At 29.3% G+C, this 20,198-nt stretch overlaps 1 protein-coding gene and 1 non-coding gene across 2 annotated transcripts in view; one reads left to right on the forward strand and one right to left on the reverse strand.

Moving 5' to 3' along the window:
* LOC113371179 (protein Lilipod-like) overlaps positions 1 to 20,196 on the forward strand; it is a gene marked incomplete at its 3' end in the record, with an annotated part of 36,252 nt that extends 16,056 nt beyond the window's left edge. Inside the window, 9 exon segments of the mRNA XM_026611822.1 lie at positions 8,502 to 8,775; positions 12,361 to 12,591; positions 13,585 to 13,653; positions 17,983 to 18,135; positions 18,210 to 18,386; positions 18,493 to 18,647; positions 18,799 to 19,030; positions 20,145 to 20,177; positions 20,180 to 20,196. Of these exon segments, the coding sequence (XP_026467607.1) occupies positions 8,502 to 8,775; positions 12,361 to 12,591; positions 13,585 to 13,653; positions 17,983 to 18,135; positions 18,210 to 18,386; positions 18,493 to 18,647; positions 18,799 to 19,030; positions 20,145 to 20,177; positions 20,180 to 20,196 (1,341 nt within the window).
* Positions 10,731 to 10,803, reverse strand: Trnar-ucu. The gene has a single exon. It is a non-coding gene; the product is annotated as a tRNA-Arg (tRNA).
* Positions 20,197 to 20,198: the final 2 nt, after the last annotated feature.

Here is a 20,198-nt window from a genome sequence, read left to right on the forward strand (position 1 = left end):
TTCTTGACAATTCATAATAACAATTTACACAATTATTTCTTAATATTTTAATTTTGATATAAATATAAACGCTTCCACAAAGTAGAAAAATTATTTAGTTTACTTAATGAAAATATAAGTCTCATTCAAATTATTGTCATCATTTCTTTATTTCAATTTATTTATATTTACATACTTTTCATACGTCTATATTTTATTTGTTAAACTATTTGCATACTTCCTCTTTGTAATCATTGTTCATCCATCGTTATGAAATGATAAAGTGTTGGCCTGATTTTTGCTCATTGTTGTTTTAATGAAAATATTCGTATTTAAAACAAAGCAAAAATAAAATTACAAACTCGGCCACGGTCGTAGAGAATATAAAGCAAACAAGAGTTTAATTTGTATTTTTGTTGAATTATGTGTGCGTTGGTTAATTATTGGTATTTGTTGTCTTTGTTTGAAATCATATATGTAATCAAGTATCGTTAATCGATAGTGTAGTAATTTTTAAAGTCTATCTATAAATCAATCAATTTTAAACTAATTTCATGCCTCTATGTGCGATAGTATGCATATGTTTAATATGCATATATGTATACAAGTGTGTGTATAATGATTTAGAATAATGCAATATAAATAAGCTTTATTAATTAAATAATCATTTTTTAACTTTCCGTAGTGTAAGTTATATTAAAAATCATACATGAAAATTTGTGCATATCTTCACGTTTGAGAGTTTTCTGAACATTTTGTCTTATCTTACAAAAAATGGATGTGTATGTGTTTTTTTTGGTATAGCGAAGGAAATGCTTTTATGCACCCCAGACTGGTGTTTTGTCTGGGTATGTTGGACTCAATACCGCCCTGGTATAATACCGACTCTAACCTTCGCTTTGCCCTTGCCTCTGATCCCCACGGAAACCGCCTTAGGCATTACTTCGTGGGGGGGAGGATCTAGAATGTTATCATTCTTAACTTGATTTTTTTATGTGTATATGTGTGTATAGTGTGTATATGTATTTAAAATATTCAATTCCTACTCATAAGGAGGCGTGCTGATTAGTTTTTGGCAAAAGTTGGTTCAGCCGTTTCGGAGATATGAAGCAAAGAGTGCTGGAAATGGAAATTAAGTTTTTGAGAAAACAGTGCATCCGATTTGAATGATTCAAAAAACATCCAATTCCTAATGATAGAGACTTGGTGATACCAGCAAAATGAAAAGCAAATGCATATATAAAAGCAAATGCATTTATGTTGAATCAAAAACATGGATTTAATGATCGTGATCGTTTTTTCATTCATACAGAATATCATCGCTGTAGAAAATATGCTTTAGTAATTTATATAGATTTTTTTTTGTAAATTGTTTTTTTTATTCATTATTGTTTATCACCAAATTTTATTTCTTTAAAGTTCTTTAAAAACTGGTAATTGCTTAAATTAAACACTCAGTTTTAGTACTTCTTTCAACAAAATTCATCGCGTTAAAATCCTACTACATACAGACGTACATTGTATATACTGAATTATTGGTCATCTATATGCTGAAGTAATATGGCAATTGTCAATAAGTTTCTAAATATGTTAATATTTAATCGACTTCATTTGGAAAGTAAGAATTTTATACTTTTTTCTTCAAGATAATGATATAGACAAACTTAACATGGTAAAGTAGATTGCATATTTTGAGAAGTCAAATGTGCGACACTGAGATTGATGGTATGATTTTTTGGGATAGTTTAAAAACTATTAATTTTTTATAAGTATGTTACATATTGATTTAAAATCAGTAATTTATATTCTGTTCTCTTTGATCACGTTTTCCCAATTTAAATGTAGTCATCTTAGCTATGTCTTATGATAAATAGCTAGATAATGATTTTTGAAAAATCGCATTTAAAAGACGATTAGTATCTATTAAATAAATGCATTCATTATATTCATAATGTATGGCCTAATCTTTTATAAATTCAATTAGTTTAGCAATTTCTTATTTCGTCACGTGCATTTTAGCTTTTGAATAAAACAATGGACTTGCGTATTAAAACAATAGATGGCTTGTTTGTTTAATTTATCAACGAACGATATGAATATTTTTTTATTATACGTTTGTTATGTTTTTATGCTTTATTTCTTATCAAATAATCCAATCACGTCAACTTACTTATAGCATTAATTCGTATATTATGCATGTAAATTTTGGCCGATCTTGATAAGAAATCAATTTGTTATTTGTATAGTTTATTTGTTTAGGAATTTTTTACTATTTGATGTTACAATATGAGAATAAAATTGGTCTTATTAAATTGTATTAGTTTCTAGTCACATACTTCAGTTTTATCATTAAAAGTTGAAATTTGGAATAATATTTAAAATTTTAATTTATATTGGTATTTATATGAATTTTTCCTATGCCGTTATTTGCTTCTTGTTGTATATTTTAAGTGATTTGTTATTGAATGCAAATGTTATTTGAATCATGCGAGTCATTCGATTTCTGATTCATATTAAAATGAAACTAATCATCCGAATATTGAAATTTTAAATAATGGCTATGAATTTTCTATTTATTAAGTCGATTTGTTTTTAAATGCGAATTTTTTGTTTGAATCATGCGAGTTATTCGATTTTCTGAATCATATTAAAACGAAGAAAACCTGGCTTCTGTTTCGAATTAAAACGACCGAATTCTCATCATATGATTTTTTATCCATATTAAACAATGTGATTTAAATACAGACAAAATACTCCAACAATATTAATTTAATAATTTTAAGAAAATATTTTATTTATTTCATCATTATATTTTTCTTTGAACAGCTATCAGAATTTGAAAGTTCTGTAAGCTTTTCATAATACTTCTTAAATGTGTGTTTTTTAGAAAGTTAGCCTATCTATATTTGATATATTTTTATTATTAGAATTTTGTAATACTAATATTTTTAATGTGATCACAATTAAAAACCGATTGTTACAAATTATTGCCATAAACCGTGTATGATTAGGATACGAATGTTCCAGAATGTCTATTAAATTGAATTTGATGTTATTCTAAAGACTAAGGAATCAATTCTGTCGCATTTCTATTAAATTGAATTGGATGTTATTCTAAAGACTAAGGGACCGATTCTGTCGCATAACAGAAAAATGTTATGGCAAGGCCATGTTATTAAGAACTTTCCGTACAAAATATTGACAAAAGCCAAAAGCCAGTGTGCAATCAGGCATATTTCTCAGGTTGTCAGATAGGAAACCTAACCTAGAAGCCGCACAAATTTCTAAAAAATGATCTTAGATAACGGGGTCTTTCTGACTCAGCTCCATAACATACGAGTGGCGTTGCAGTTTATGTGTAAAATGCCTGAATGCACAGCAAATACATGACATTTCGACGGTATTCAGTATGATTCAGTAGCATAATGTATGGGAGTTGGAGCGTAGCAAGACCTTGCCATAAAATGTTTCTGTTATGCGACAGAATCTGTTCCTTAGTTATAAACCGTGAAAGCTTTATTATCTCATCAAAATTAGAACACAAATATTAATTATTAATAATTAAAAAACTAATGAATGTTATATATAGACTAGCAAACCCGACGAACTCCGTTTCGCCACCAGATGGTTTCGTGAGAAAGATGAAGAAATTTTTTGTTTGTTTTATATTTGAAAAGGAAAAATTTGATCAGGAAAGAAAACCCGACTTATTTTTATATATATATATATAGAAGAAGATAATCTATTTGAAATTATTTAAAATAATTGTTGATTATTTTTATTACTCGAATTTTTAATTACGGTGCATGAGGTTCCAGCAATTTGCATTAGGGCACGATGCCATGCATCACTAATTTTCTTAGCTATAAACCTTGCGGAGCCCGAGACCTTTCCAACGAATGCAAAATTGTCGAAATCGGTTCGTGCGTTCTGGAGTTATTTCGTCAGGAAGGAAAACCCGACTTATTTTTATATACATAGAAGAGAAGATAATCTATTTGCAATTATTTACAACAATTATTGATTATTTTTATTACTCGAATTTTTAATTACGGTGCGTGAAGTTCCAGCAATTTGCGTTAGGGCACGATGCCATGCACCACTAATTTTCTTAGCTATAAACCTTGCGGAGCCCGAGACCTTTCCAACGAATGCAAAATTGTCGAAATCGGTTCGTGCGTTCTGGAGTTATTTTTATATATATAGAAGATAATTATTTATTAAGATTTAATGGTATAATGGTATAAAGTACGGTATAGAAATTAGTCCAGAAAAATTGATATACAAATGATATTTCTACTATTTTTTGTTGACTGGGAGTATTACTTTAATTGTGCACATAATTTCTCTTTAAATTTTGTTCGCATTTTGGTTTTTCTGCTAGGAATTTATGGGATAATCGGTTTTAAAGTATTATCAAACACACTTTATTTTTGACAAATGTTTTGTCAAAATGACAAATTAAATACAAAATAATTCAAAATTTTCTGTCAATTGGTTCAACTACATTTCAATTCAATTCTCAATAAGAAAAGCAACAGTCGATCAGTAAATATTTATATAGGAAATTGCATCACAGTAATTGCATTATAACCAGACGGATGTGTTTCATCAGTCAAGCACTACATGGGCGCAACAAAGATATATTGATGGAATTCAAGCAAATCATGGGTGCGACACGCCGTTGGTGAATAAATTACAGATAGGAATAACAATCCACGGCAATTGAACATAGAAGTTATCGTTCATTTATCAATTACGAGCCATGTACGAAAAAATAGCTTCGAACATCCTGTTCTACAATGGACATTCCAGGTTTAGATTTTTTCAACTTGACCGAATTTATCGCCGGCACGGTTGCTGGCGGATTCGGCCTTTTTGTCGGTCAGCCATTCGATACAGTCAAGGCGCGAATGCAAGCCAGTAGGTCAACATTTTTAAGAAGCACTATTAAGCTTTACCGCAAAGAACATATACCAGGATTTTATCGCGGATTTTTCTTTCCTTTATTAAATACAGGGTTTAACAATTCTGTATTCTTTGGATTATATGGCAGCGCAATGGAACATCTTGGCGAAAATCGAAAATCTAAGGATCAACTGCTGATTGATATGAGTATTGCTTCGATGTTTGCCGGGTTTTGGCAGACAGTTGTTGCTTGCCCGGTAGATTTGATCAAAATCAGGCAACAGACTGATAAAAAAAAGCCAAAGATGGCTATAGTTGTAATAAAAGATATAATAAGAACGGATGGAATCAGGGGTCTATTCAAAGGACTAGTCGCCATGTGTTGGCGGGACGTTCCTGGATGTGCCGCTTATGTTATTGTTTATGAAAAAATTCTTCAAGCTTTCTCAGAGGACGTCAAATCGAGAACAGCTTTTCAAACTTGTATCGCTGGTGGAACCGCTGGTGTGGTGGCTTGGTTACCTGTGATTCCTTTTGACGTGGTCAAAACCAGAATTCAGGCCGATACCAAACACGAGTTCAAAGGCACTTTTCATTGTTTTAAAGTATCATATAGACAAGACGGCCTCACGGGACTTTTCCGAGGAGCTCAACTAATTGCAGTTAGAGCGTTTCCTGTAAACGCTGCTATTTTTCTCGGTTACGAAATGACAAGAAAATGGATTGGTTATTGGTTTGATTGATACTTGGCTTCACTCCGTTTGTAGTGCGATGTTTTATGTTATGTTTCTAATATTAGTTTGTTTTATTTATTTTGATAATAATATTTCATTTATACATTTTCAACGTATGACTTTTACTCTAAATGAAATGCTTAAATGTTTATATATAATATTAAATAATCTGTCTTCTGTGATAATATGAATTATGATTTTTTTTAAACCACATAATTATACATTGATAAACGAGAATTAGACATAGTTTTGATGATAGCAGCATTTTTCTATCTTATATTATAACAAAACAACTTGTCCTAAATGGATTAAGCTACAGTCGTTATATTTATGAGGAAAATTTGCTGCTGTTACTTTTGTAGCAATTTGAGTAAAATTTTAGGAAACCCTGAAGAGAACACTGATCGCGAATTCAAAATTCAAAATCCATTGAATAAACTGCTTGTAATTTCAAATAAAATTTCAATATTAGTAATTAATGCTTTATGTCTACAATTTTGCAAATATGTAAATCATAGAACAGAGCGTTGTCCGTTTTGTATTTTTTTAATAAAAAATGACAAATATGCAAAAATCCTTATGATTATGCTTTAAAAATTATTGGAGTACTTAGTTGTAATTGGTATTTTGTCTTAAAGCAAATTGCATGAACTTGTCGACATGTGTAAGCGACTTAATCAATAAGATTTCAATATATTAGTGATTATTATTAGTGATTTATAAGTATACCGATTCGCTATTTAACATTATAACGTGGGAAACTATTGCATATTATTCAATTTTGTACAATTATTTTTATTACAAATATATTGATAATACATAAGCGGAGTTCTTTCCAAAAGCTCAGCCGATTAATGCATACTTCAGTTAATTTTTATAATTAAATCACTTTTTGTAGGACTATAATATTTTGGCATGTATTAAGACCACGTACTCTCTCGCCATACAAAGTTTCATTAAAATCGTCGTTTTTTTGGCCCATCATTGTCAAAACCTAACCAGCACGATCTTTAATTGACATCTTTAATTGACATGTTTCCAGTAGTTTATGGATTTTCAAAATCGATTAGAGTCGAATTTACTAAAACGTGGACGAAAATTTTTGCACTTTTCTGCTAATTGTAATGGGCGCTACGCGCGATACGATTTTTTTTTTTTAATTTTTAAATCGGTTTTGCCATTTTTGAGAAAACGATGAAAGGTGAAAAATCGACACACATTATTTTTTCAAATTCGGTCTTATTCGATTTAGAGTGACTTGAAACGTTTAGAAAACATAATTTTATGTTGCAAATCTCGTGAAAACATAAACTTCTTATTCAGGCAGTTAATAATGATGTCGAGTAAGTTCTCGGAAGATATTCGACCTTCGTTCTAAACTCGATCTCACGGACCACCAATTGATCTGTTAGTTTATTTATTTATGTCATATCAATCGCTCAAGCAATAAGTGTTTAGTGGTTGATTGAAATGTTGAAAATTATTGAAGAAATATATTTATCATATGTTCGAAAATATATATATATATATTTTTTTTTATTTATTTATTTATATATATATACACTATTTTCATACCTCAATCAGGCAGAGGTGCCTGGTATGAGAGATTATGAAAAACAGTTTTCATATAATATACGAGGTCTGTTCAAAAAGTTTTCGTAATTTTCGTTTTTTCAAAAAAATATTTATTTATTCGTCTACATTAATGTGGTCCCCTTCAAAGTAGTCCCCCCCAGATATAATACACTTATGCCAGCGTTTTTTCCAATTTTCGAAGCACCCTTGATATTCACTTTTTGATATGTCCTTGAGCACTCTCGGCGATTTTCTTCAATCGAGGAAAACCGCCGTCCTTTCATGGGTCTCTTCAACTTTGGGAATAGGAAAAAGTCACACGGAGCCATATCTGGTGAATTTTTGCACTTTGCAACACTTTATTTCATTTTTTACGCAAAATTTAATACAAATTCTTTGACTTTTTCAATTCTTCCATTGTAAAAATCGCCGAGCTCAGAAAAACACGTCGAACCTTAGCGACTACCACAGACAAAGTAAACAGTGAATATAGCTGAAAATTTCATCATACTTTAGGGGCATGTATACCAACACAATAAAAAAAAATTTTGACAATCAGACACTCCAGACCCGCGAAATTTAATTATTAGTAATTCCGGGTACTTTTTGAACAGACCATGTATACATTTCATTTGACTATAATATCTATTTCATTAATATAATATTTATATATAATTAAAATATCTTTATATATAACTCTTCAGTCTTCTTTGTCTTCAATTTCCTTATAGTATTTTTTTATTTTTCTTTTAAATTTATCGTCATCATTGGTCATCTTAATTTCGTTTACAATTCGTTATATATTTTGCTAGCACTCCATATGACATTTTCTCTGAAATTCTTCTTTCTATTGTGTTCAATGTGAAAATTGTTGTGTTGTCTAGTGTAGTGTTCATGTATATCTTGATTTATGTCTATTGTTGCGCTTGTTTTAATTCGGTTAAATTTTATTTTGTGTATTAGTTTGCATATCTCTATTTTAATTATGTTATTTAGTGAATGATTATTTGTTTCTCTCTGTAAGTATTTGGTGGGGAAAATTATATGCTATTTTTGTGGCTTTATTCATTATTCTCTGTATGTCATTTAGGTTAGCTTTAGTTGTTTGGATCCATGTTGTTATTCCATATAAAATTATAGGTATTATTTGCGTTTTAAGAATTAGTATTTTTTTTTTTTTGCCGGAAGAGTGGATCATTTTGGTTTGGACCAAGTCCTGGTGGATTTGGCTATACATTTGGTACACAATGTTATATTTAATGTAGAATCCAAAAATAAACATTTTAAAATCCTTATTTCTTGCAGATATTTCTATTACTCTTTCTTCTGCTGTATTTCTCTTCGTACTGGCTGATTGGATGGTTTCGTCGCAAAGAGCGCGATGATTTTTACACTTGCGCCTACGACGACGATGGCGAGGCGACGGTGTACAGAATCAGCCTTTGGCTCTGCACATTCGCCCTTGCAGTCAGCGTGGGAGCAGCACTTTTACTACCTATGTCTATTGCAAGTAACGAAGTGCTGATACTGTATCCGAACAGCTATTATGTCAAGTGGCTGAACAGCTCACTGATTCAAGGTAAACGACATACAACAACAAATAAATATAAATATATAAATATTATTAACAATAATCGATATAGCACATATAACAAAATTTCAATTTTCTGAATAGCAATATGTTTTCGGGTGAAAATATCCCTTACCAGGTGCTGCATCAATAGAAATTTATCACTCTTACAGAAAATGAAATAATAAAAATTCATCATGACCAACTGTTTGGCTTACCATCTGTAAAAGCCGACGTAGTTTGTAAGGAATTTATTACAACTGCTCCTAGAACCTTTAAGTTCTGTTTGACTATATTTCGACTATAGCCCTAGCCTTCATTCAGCGAATAATTTTCTTATCCTAATACTAAAATTTTAATTACATATAATCCATGATGTGATGCTATGGTATAATATAACTATGCAATAAAAACATTAATTATATGAATGTATATTGTAACAGAATATGTGTTGGTAAACTAATTGATTATATCTTTTTTTTTATTTATCTTATAAACGGCAATCAAAACAATACAATTTTATAGGCTATGACTAGTAGTGTATGGGATCGTGCCTTGAGGCAAATTGCCGGAACTTCCCGTACCAAAAATTAAATTTTTTTAAAAACATTTAATTTTCTTTTAGAACTCTGAAAAGAAAACTATTTTTGAGATTTGTATAATTTTTGAACACATTAATTGAAAATTTGATTTTTTTTGTACTTTGAAATTTTTTGGGAATTTTGAACTTGTTTTCAAAGTAATCGCGATGCGTTAGCTGCGTAGAAACGAATATATATCTTTGAAATGGCTCGACCTGCCTCTGCCAAAAACTAATCAGCACGTCTCTTTATTAATACGAATCGAATGTTTTTTGAATTATTCAAATCGGTTAATCCGTGTTCCCGAAATCTTCGACGAAAATTTATATTTGCGCGCACGCACACGCTACATGCACATACACTATGCCAAAATGTTCAGCAGACCTTAAAGCTTAAAGCATAAAGATATGTAAAAAAATTATTTTCAAATTTTTTGCTATTACTATAACTTACCTTACTGGAAGTTAATAAGATACAAATTAAATATATAATGATAATTATTCATCAATTTTTCCAACTGATACCTAGTTATATATTTATTTGTTTATTTATTGCTGATTTATTTTATATTTTTAGCTCTCAGATACTAGCAGTCAAAATACTATCTAAAGCGATAATTTTTATGATTTTAATGTTAGATAGACTTGCTTTTGGATGATATCAATGATAATGATAAAATAAAATGATATCCCACGTCTCATTTCATATAAATGAATACGATAAAAATGCATTGCCTTTGCTTTTACGTTATCAATCTTTTTCTTATAAAAACTTATTAAAAGCAAGCCTTTAAGAAAAATTTAATATCGCTTGTTTAAGAAAATAGTTATATGATTTTGTGGTATTTGACTTAATATATATTATAGGATAATCTTCTTTATTTAAATTAAATGAATTTGAATTTAATGCAATATTTAATATTGTTCGGACATTAAACATTCTGATTTTTATTGGATTCTTTTTAATTTAGTTTATTACTGTATCAAAAAAAGTTATATGTTGTGGAATATATTTACTAAAAGCATAGTTCATGGAAAGTTTCATTAGAATTTATCTTTGATAAGTTAATGTAAATTTCCCAATTCTATTTAATCATTGATTATAGTTTTATAAATAAGTTTTTAATGATAGAATATCAGATATCAGATTGACCCAGCGCTAAGAGCAATCATTTAATTAATATGGGTATTATTTGTTTATAATTTCTGATAAAGTTTATTTATGAACAATATATAAATAAAAACTATTACGGCCAATGTTATTTTTTTCTGATCGACAGGGCCGTTCATAAAAAAATCACATTGACCGTACATATTCTAAATTTAAGTGAGTATTTGTAAAAATAATTTAAGTGTTAAATAAATTATTTTATGCAAAATTTAACATCCCTTGTGGGGATCGAACCCACGACCTTTGGATTAGAAGTCCAACGCGCTATCCGCTGCGCCAAAGGGACATACGTTGAGTAACTTTTCATACGGGAGATTAGTTTCAAATAATACAAATAAAAATTCCTTATAGGATAGAGTGTTTTAATTTATAGGTGTATCAATAATGTTATTATATATACAAGAGTAAATTTATCACGAATAATTGGTTTCTTTTTATTAATCGTTATGTCAGAAATAATATCATAAACTGATATACTGACAAAGAACATAACTTATGTTCTTTGTCAGTATATCAGTTTATGATATTATTTCAGACTTCATTCAGCACTTTAGTATAATGAAATCGGTAGATGAAAGGAAATAAATAAATAATATTCTATACAAATAATGAAAATTATAACATAATAAATAAGTCTTAGTAGTAATTAAATTTTTAGCTATTAAAATTCATGGTTTATATATTACGATTTGTTCATATGTTTATTTCATTCGCGATTATTTAAAAAAATGTGTTCAGAGAAAGAAGATATCGCTCAATCTCTTGCATATATTTTGAACGATATTTCTACCCAATTATTAATGAATGAATAAAAGTTACCTACCGTTTTTTTGTGACAAAAACTATTTCAAAAGATACAAAAATGGTTCAATTACGAGAGTACAGTCGATTACAATAGAAATGTGCCTACATGCTATTTTCAATAATTGTTTTTTGGGTTCAAGGCTTCTTAGGAGTTATTTTAGGTTTAATTAATAATTTATATATTAGTTTTAGTTTTAAGCCTTTGTCGAAGTAAATGTTGGGAAACAACCACTGAACGTTTAGTACACTTTAGAATTTGATAATATTTATTATTTCTTTGATTGTTATTCATATATTATTGATATTTTTAACTTCCTGTAGGGTAAGAAAATGAAAATTTTTATATATCTTTACGTTTCAAAGGTTTCTGAACATTTTGACAATTACAACAAATTTATATTTGTATCAATCAATACATCACTTTAAATAATTTTAGAGCAAATATTTATGGTACTGAATACATACTTAATTTGAATTAATTTTACTTATATTGGCGAAATGAACAACTGGTAAAATTTTTGTAAAGGCAGGTCCAGCGTCTCCGGAGATCTAATAAAAAAGTAAAAAGTAATGCCATTTGGCGGTACATATGTACGTCGTATCATCAAATATTTTATAAAGATTATAATAATAAATACAAAGTTTGTGTACATTTATATGGGTTCCGTACCAATGTTTACGAATTAGACGACTTCGCGGCGCTTACGCGCTTTGATATTTCGAGTCCAAACCAGCTATGCAGCACGATTGCTTAAAAAAAAATGTTCAAAATTTTAAAAAAAATTATATATAAAAAAATCAAATATTTCAAAAGTCAAATTTCAAAATTTAGTTTTTTCAAAGATTTACAAATCTTTTTTAATAATTTAGCTTTTGGTACTCGAAGTACCAGCAATTTGCCTCAAGGCACGATGATTCGCACCACTAGTTACATATTTAGACCACGAAAGGACATTTAATTTTGTCAAATCTTGCAGTTAGTTTTGACTTCTGATTTGTATTTACCTTATAATAATTCTTTTAATTTTTTACTTTTTAGGATTGTGGAACCATGTATTCTTGTTTTCAAATTTATCACTATTCGTACTTCTGCCATTTGCGTATCTGTTTGCGGAGTCTTCCGGATTCGAAGGAACGCGAAAAGGAGTTTTGGGCAGAGCTTACGAAACCGTCACAGTATTAACCTTATTGGCGGTTGTCGTTTTGGGAATTACTTATGTTATGTCGGCGTTAATTGACAAGGATAATTCTAGTATACAGACTCTACTAAGTGAGTATTTTATAAAAGTAATTTATGTACAAAAATTATTTATCATATCAGCCAATGTTGGAGGTTCCATTTTTTATATTAATTTTATTCCGCTTTTTTTTCTGCAAACAATAAACAGATTCTGCTAATAATATATGTTTGACAATATTAAATAAAAAATGGTAGCAACACCCAGCGGCGTATATGGTACTTGGAGTATAGAACATATAATAATAAAAATAACAAAAGAAAAAAAAAATCAATAAAATATAGTAAATTGATATATTCATCATATAGCAATCATCAATAAATTAGGTTTAACTGGACTAAATGAGGTGTCAATTTTCTTTTCAACGTGGTGGGTTGGCCTTTCAGGTATACTCTACTGGTCAATTAATTTTGGAGAATTAATTTTGCTGCTACATTTCTGTATTACATCAACACATTGAGAAAACTCTGTACTTAAACATGATTAATTCATTTGATTTAATAATGTGTTTATATATTGATTCACTTTTAAATTTATTATTCTAAAATTACTAAATTATTAAAATAAAATCGTTTTAAAATTACTAAAGTTATTAAAATTGTGTTTGTAATCTAATATACATCGTGCTCTCGAGGCTACACAGAATGCCTATATATTTTTTTATTATCCAGAAGGAATTAAAATAAAATATAAATATTGATGATTACTTTCATTGAGCAAGACGTTATAAAATTCTCATTCTTAATTTACAATGCTAAGCTCGTATGATATGTTATAATCAATTTATACACACATGTGCTCAGCCGGGTCGGTATGTAATATAAATATATAATTATATTTTAAGTATGAGAAAAAATAATTTCAACGGTATGTTAAGATTTCAAATATTTTAAGCTTGCGGGCAATGTTTGAAGTTCTAAATATTTATTAGTGGTACAAATATTTTTATTTGTTGTATTGGCGTATGCATGTGGTGCTTATATGGTAATTCTATAATGTTATTAATGCAAATATGTTCGTTTCAGATTTGTGGAGTTATTACTTGCCTTTTCTGTATTCGTGCATATCATTTTTGGGGGTGCTTATGTTATTAGGTAAGATTTAAGATGATTTTATTCAAATATATTATATGTTACTAAATTATCAACATATACGGTATGCCTATAAGATAAAAATTTCTTTGATTTTTTTTGTCTGAATAGTTTGGCGATCAGTTAAACACACTTAATAAGAGTAAAGAACTTAAAGAGGATAAATATTTTACCTAGTAGTAAGTTACAGAACTTTCCGATCAATACTACTCCGAGTACTTAAGCAAATGAATCGTTATAGATTATGTATATGATAAATGTACAAAAATTTTCATAACTGATGTATTTCTGATTTTATTTTAAGATTGTGATGGAAACTTAAATTTGCCTTGCATCTAACTAGTTATTGCAGTATATTGCATTTAAATCAATACTTCGGATATTATTCTGTGCTACGAATTTATTATACCATACAATTTATTACGATTACAATTAATTCTAATAATTAGTTTTAACACAGTAAATTATTTCTAATGATATATATTTAGCAATTTTCTCTAATTTTCTTCTGCGTTGTCAGTATTTTGAGTTGCAGTATTGCTGCAACTCTCGCAATTAGCAATTATCTTAGAGTTATTCTTATTTAGCAAGTCGGCTAGAAATATAAACTCTTCTGCGAATTCCTTGATGAACTTAGCTTTTCTTGGTTGTTTGGTTGTGGCTTGTTCCAAAAACTCGTCTCTTTCTTTGGGTAAGTCTAGAGCATGACAAGCTTGCGCTGAATATAATAGAGCTTTCAACTCTGTCTCTCCACCAACAGTTTCGCAAAGTTCTAACGCGTTTTTGCAATCACCGAGAGCTTTTTGCCAAAGCCCTAATTTAATTAGGGTCAAAGCTCGATTGGTATAAAGTAACGGAGAATCGCGAATTAAATCTATAGCCTGAAAAGGATTATATATTTGGTCAGATCAATTTGTATTAAAATTGATATTATTTATATTCAAATTATATATTACCTTATTGTAGCACGTAAGTGCACGTTCGTATTCGGCGCGCCTAAACGCTTTGTTTCCCTGAACCTTCAAGGTTTCAGACTTTTCTTTGCGCACCTTTTTGTCATTATAACGCCGCTTAGCATCTTTTTCTATTTCATCTTTAAATGTTTCTACTTCCATAGTAGGACCATCCTGATATATGAATGATATATAGTTTTAGTTACACTAAAAACTAAATATTTAATGGGTATTTGACTATTTGTTATACATTTTAACAAAGGATTGGTATTGTATTGCCGTATACCCGACGACATTATTTTTTTATAATTAGTTACGCACTATTTATTCAACAAATAATGCAGCATTGGTTTCTTGCATAGCTGTGTATTAAAAAACAAGCCCATAAACTTTCTTGACATCATTTAAATTATTCATAAATTAATGAATAGTAGAGTCAGCTATTAATTATATGAATATTAAAGTAACCATAATTGTTTTGTTGTACCAATTTAATTTTAAAAGAAGAGAGTATTTTGGATACAATATGTTTCCGGCACTGCTATGCTGATAACATGCTCTAATCACATTTTTTAAACAATTACTATTGTAATTAATTTTATTTAACATGCTACTCCTATACATCTACGCTTAATTAAATTGTAGGATAATAACAATAATTGGTCGTGCGTATGAGGAATTAGGAACATAAAATAAATCTTTTACTAGATAATTATCTCGACATATGTATTTTATCGTTTTTTCTAAAAGTAATTATTTTTATCAAAACGAATATATCAAAAATGAATTTATTTTATAAGATTGCAATTATCCATATCTTACTGTGGTTGCTTTTAATGCTTTCTGATTAATGAGTGTCCTGTCGTCTCGAATACGTAAAACTACTTCACCATTCTCATCACAAGTAAGATTTTTTTCAGCATCTCCTTCACCAAGATAAGCGTCTGCTTTTTTCTTGGCGATTTCTATAAGACATAATTGGATAAAAATTAGTGAAAAAAGATTGAGACAAAATATTATTTTAGGGTTAAATTTAAATTAAAAATGAATGGTTAAGTTCATGATGATAATGATAAAGCTACTAAATTGGTTGGTAACTAACTATATAAATAATAGCCTATGCAAGCATGATTATTTGCTTGAGTTGATAATAAGGTGAATGATTTATTAAGTATTTGTTTTTCAAATAAATCATTTGATAATGGATGTACAATTTTCGATAAACTTAAACTAATCAATATAAGATAAAAAATCCAAAATGAGAAGATTGAGGTTACCGTATTCATTTCGGTCACTGGAACATAGTTGTTTCACGATTGCGTTGACTTCGGTTGCTCTGTGCATGAAGTTATTAAATTCTTCATCATTCTTGGTATGTGACATTTTGATTAAAATTGTAGAAAATAATATTAAACGAAAAAGGAACTTCGAAACGCTAAAATTGTACTTCTCAAGCACTCTATTGATTACATGTATGTAACCATGGCAACGTTCAACTAAAAGTGTATATGTATTAGCATAGATAAACAAGTATAAATGTGTATTAGTCAATTAGTAATAATTGTATATATTAGTAATCGCTTTTATTAGTTAATTTTTATTTATTATTGTTTTCTTCAGTTTTATTTAGTCATTCAACTTATGTAATTGTTTATTATTTAAAATAATTTGCTTAATATTTTAAAAAATTATTAAAGTTTTTTTATAGTAAAACAAACTAGTTGTGTATGGCATCGTGCCTTAAGTTTTCAAATAGATTATTATAATATAAATACTGTAACACTGTCTAATATTTATGTATAAGAATTATATAAACTGTTAAAATTACTCATTTAAAGTATATAAGTGAGTTTTTGAACTTTAGCCAGAATTAAAATTAAAATCTCAATTATTTTCGATATACAAAAAAAATTGAAACAAAAATTTTTTGGAAAGAAAGGTTTTTTTATTAAAAGCAATTATTTTGTCAAAATTTTGAATAAATAAATTTTGAAATGTCTTATTAACAAGCAGAAAGTTTTTTGAATCATTCAAATCGGATGCTTAGTTCTCTCAAAAACTGCCATTTTTTGCACAATTAGCTTTGTATCTCCAAAACGGCTGAACCTGCCTTTGCCAAAAACTAAACACCACTGCTCCCAATCATTACAAATTGAATGTTTCTGGATCATTCGGATCAATCGGATACTCCGTTCTCTCGAAACCTTGATTCCTATTTTTTGCACTCTTTGGTCCATATATCGTAACGACTGGACCTGCCTTTGGCAAAAACTAATCAGCCCATCAGTAGGAATCGAATGTTTTTTTAACAATTCAAATCGGTCGATCCGTGCGCCCGAAAACGTGAACGAAAAAATGCAGACAGACAAAACACACACACAACCATTTTTTCTGAGGTATGGCCAAAATGTTCAGAAACCTTCAAAACGTGAAGATATCCAAAAATTTTCATTTTCGATTTTCAGCCCATTACTATAACTACCCTACGGGAAGTTAAAAATATGAATAAAATAGAACGATCAAAATTTTTTGAAATTTATATGACGAATGAAATATATTTATTGTTACATGGATAATAGTTGGAATTTATTCAAGAATTGCCGCGCATTGCTTGGCGAGTTCATGATTTTCAATCGTAAAATTAAGATTTTGACTTCTAAAATTTTATTATTCTTATAACAGTATTACGAATAATTTTTTATTTAACATATATAGTAAATATTTTTTATAAAAATATCTAGATAATCGACGTTTAGAAAATTCGTTAAGACTAATATATTATTGAAAATATTATTATTATTGTTCACCAAAAAATATTAAATTTATGGCTCGTAGCTTTGGAGAGAATACGAGGTATGGCAATTAAGTAATGAGACTAATTCCATAAAAACTGTATATTTCAAAATTATTCTACAACTCTGTCATTCCCTTCAAAGTAATCCCCTTGGGCAGCTATACAACAGTTCCAGCGCGTTTTTCATTTTTCGTAACATTTCTGGAAGGCTTAGACTGGGAGGTCTACAAGTACCCTCGTCACGTCCGCCTAGATGTTCTGAATTGACTCAAAATGGGCTTCCTTCACCACCGATTTTGTCGGCAAACTAAACAAGCCAGGGATATAGAAAATATATCAAAAAAAGAGGAAGGATACCGGGAGAAGGGAAAGGCAATTTTAAAGTCGTAGGATTACCAGAATCGCGGCAATATAATCAGTCTCATTACTTAATTGCCACACCTCGTATGTCAATTTATACCACTTACTAATTTCTGGTAAACTTTAATAAATTATCTGTTTGGAATTTGAATTTTACATTGATTAGAAATTAAATACGAATTGTTTTCAATCTGATTTGTAAAAGCTTATTTTTTCTTTTTCCAGTGTGTACACCCTTAGGTTTTGTAAGATTATTCGGAGTAGTCGGGCAATTTTTAGTCAAACCTCAATTTCTCAGGAATCTTAATGAAGAATTCTTTGCCTATTCGTTAGAGGAAGAAACCACTAGAAGAAGACTGAAACATGCCATAGATACTGGTAAAAAGTTATTAATATTATCAAAATTGCAATATTGGTATGTACTTTATATTTTTGTTATATTTTATGAATAGGTCAAGGATACCTTAGCCCTGCACCAATGGCGCCTCCTCCTTGTAGTCCAGTCATGGATGATGAATTTGACCAAACAGATTTGCCGTTGTCAAAAACATTGTTATTGAAAAATGGTTGTTTACAGCGAGGTTTGAATGAAAGGCTTTTGCAACTAACTCAGACAAGACAAATTCTCGGTAATTAAAATATTTATCATAAATTGATATTATTTCATTGTACATTTATTTTAATTATTCTTTCTTTAATAGTTGAAAAATAATTCTTTACTGGTGCTGATTTCAGATAAACAAAGGCATACATCTGCTTTACAGAGGAACCTCGTTTACCCTTTGGCGATGTTGCTTCTTTTGACTTTGACTACGATTACAGTTTTAATGGTGTTGCAAAACACTTTAGAACTGTTAATTGGAATCAAAGCACTACCCTTGAGTTCAAGGGTGAGTATTGCATAAATATCTATTTATTTAAAACGATATTGAGTGTTAAAAAAATATCATTATTCTCACAACACACCTAATGAATAAATTTCAATTAATCATGCAGACAATATTAATTATAAATCAAATAAACAATGTATTAAAATTTTAGCAATTCACTCTTGGTATAAGTTCATTATCTAAACTTGGACCTTATGGAGCCGCTTTAGAAGTTACTCTGATTCTGTATTTGTTTGCTACTTCGTCTGTGGGACTATATTCTCTACCTCTACTATCTAAAGTACGGCCCAGGCCTCGTGGAACGCCCTTATCACATGTCATAGCAAATTGTGCCTTGGTGCTGGTACTGAGTTCAGCTCTGCCTTTGCTTAGTAGAATTTTAGGTTTGCATTTATTTTATTATTTATATAAAACTAAAAGTTGTTAAAAATTAAATTTACATTTTTTATGCAATACAAGTAGCTAAATCGATTATTTTGCAAGGTGACTCTCTTTTGATAATAATAAAATAATTATTTGCGGTAGTGCCCTACAGGCCCGTGAACTGAATTAAACTGCCCGAAATTGGCTTATTTTCAATCTATATTTTCAAGGGAAAATGGATATCTCTGCTGCCCGATGTCAGATTACCAGAGCGGGGGCTTGACACGTTATTCCAATATGCCATGGAGCATCGATATCTCTCTTTTAATATAGAATTACATATAATATTTTTTATAGAATTATTACCTACCTTTAATGGTTAAATAAATAGTTTATGTGAATTTCAGCTATGTCGAATATTATAATTTTGAATAATAACGAATTACTTGGAAAAGTCAATATCAAGGAAAATCAAATCAAATAAGAAAATGCCATTAAAAAGCCTGTAATGACACTACTTATTACCGGTGATTAACTATATTTCATTTTTAACTAACCGAAGGAAAAGTTTATAGTTTTGTCCGAAAATCGTATTTGCTAATTTTGTTTTCTATACGTTTGAAGTCATTCTCATTCTTTTACCATCAATATGGAAAAAAGCAGTGTGTTTGTATGCGAGCCAAATTTGGCTATTTGCCGACATTTTCTCAAAACACACGATTTCGAGAGTTTGAAAGCCATTCATTGAAACTTGATAGTGTCAACATTTTCGCTAAGAGTTCTGAACCGATTTTGAAAATTCAAATCTTTTCGATAGATATCAGTTTAGAATCATACATATATTTTATAAGCATAGATTTAGTAAAGATTGGCCTGTTGGCTTCTTCATTGTTAAATTTTTTTGACGTCCATGGTATATATGTGCTAAAATATTATAGTCCAACAAAAGCAGTTTAATTGTTAAATTGCATTACAAATTTGAAAAATTAACTTTATTTGTAATAGTTCTGAAATTTATTATCACAATTTGGAAAATTGTTAAATTATGATTATTTAAATTGCCTTAATATAAATTCCACTTACATCTAGATTTGATTTGTTAACTACTGACTAATTCATAAAATATAAATTCAGGTGTCACAAACTTCGACCTTATGGTTGATTTTGGCGCATAGAATGGTTAGGAAA

The sequence above is a fragment of the Ctenocephalides felis genome, unplaced genomic scaffold (assembly GCF_003426905.1).
Source record: "Ctenocephalides felis isolate EL2017-DRISC unplaced genomic scaffold, ASM342690v1 CF-g0.4_SCAFFOLD_01492, whole genome shotgun sequence".
NCBI classification, from domain to species: Eukaryota; Metazoa; Arthropoda; class Insecta; order Siphonaptera; family Pulicidae; genus Ctenocephalides; species Ctenocephalides felis.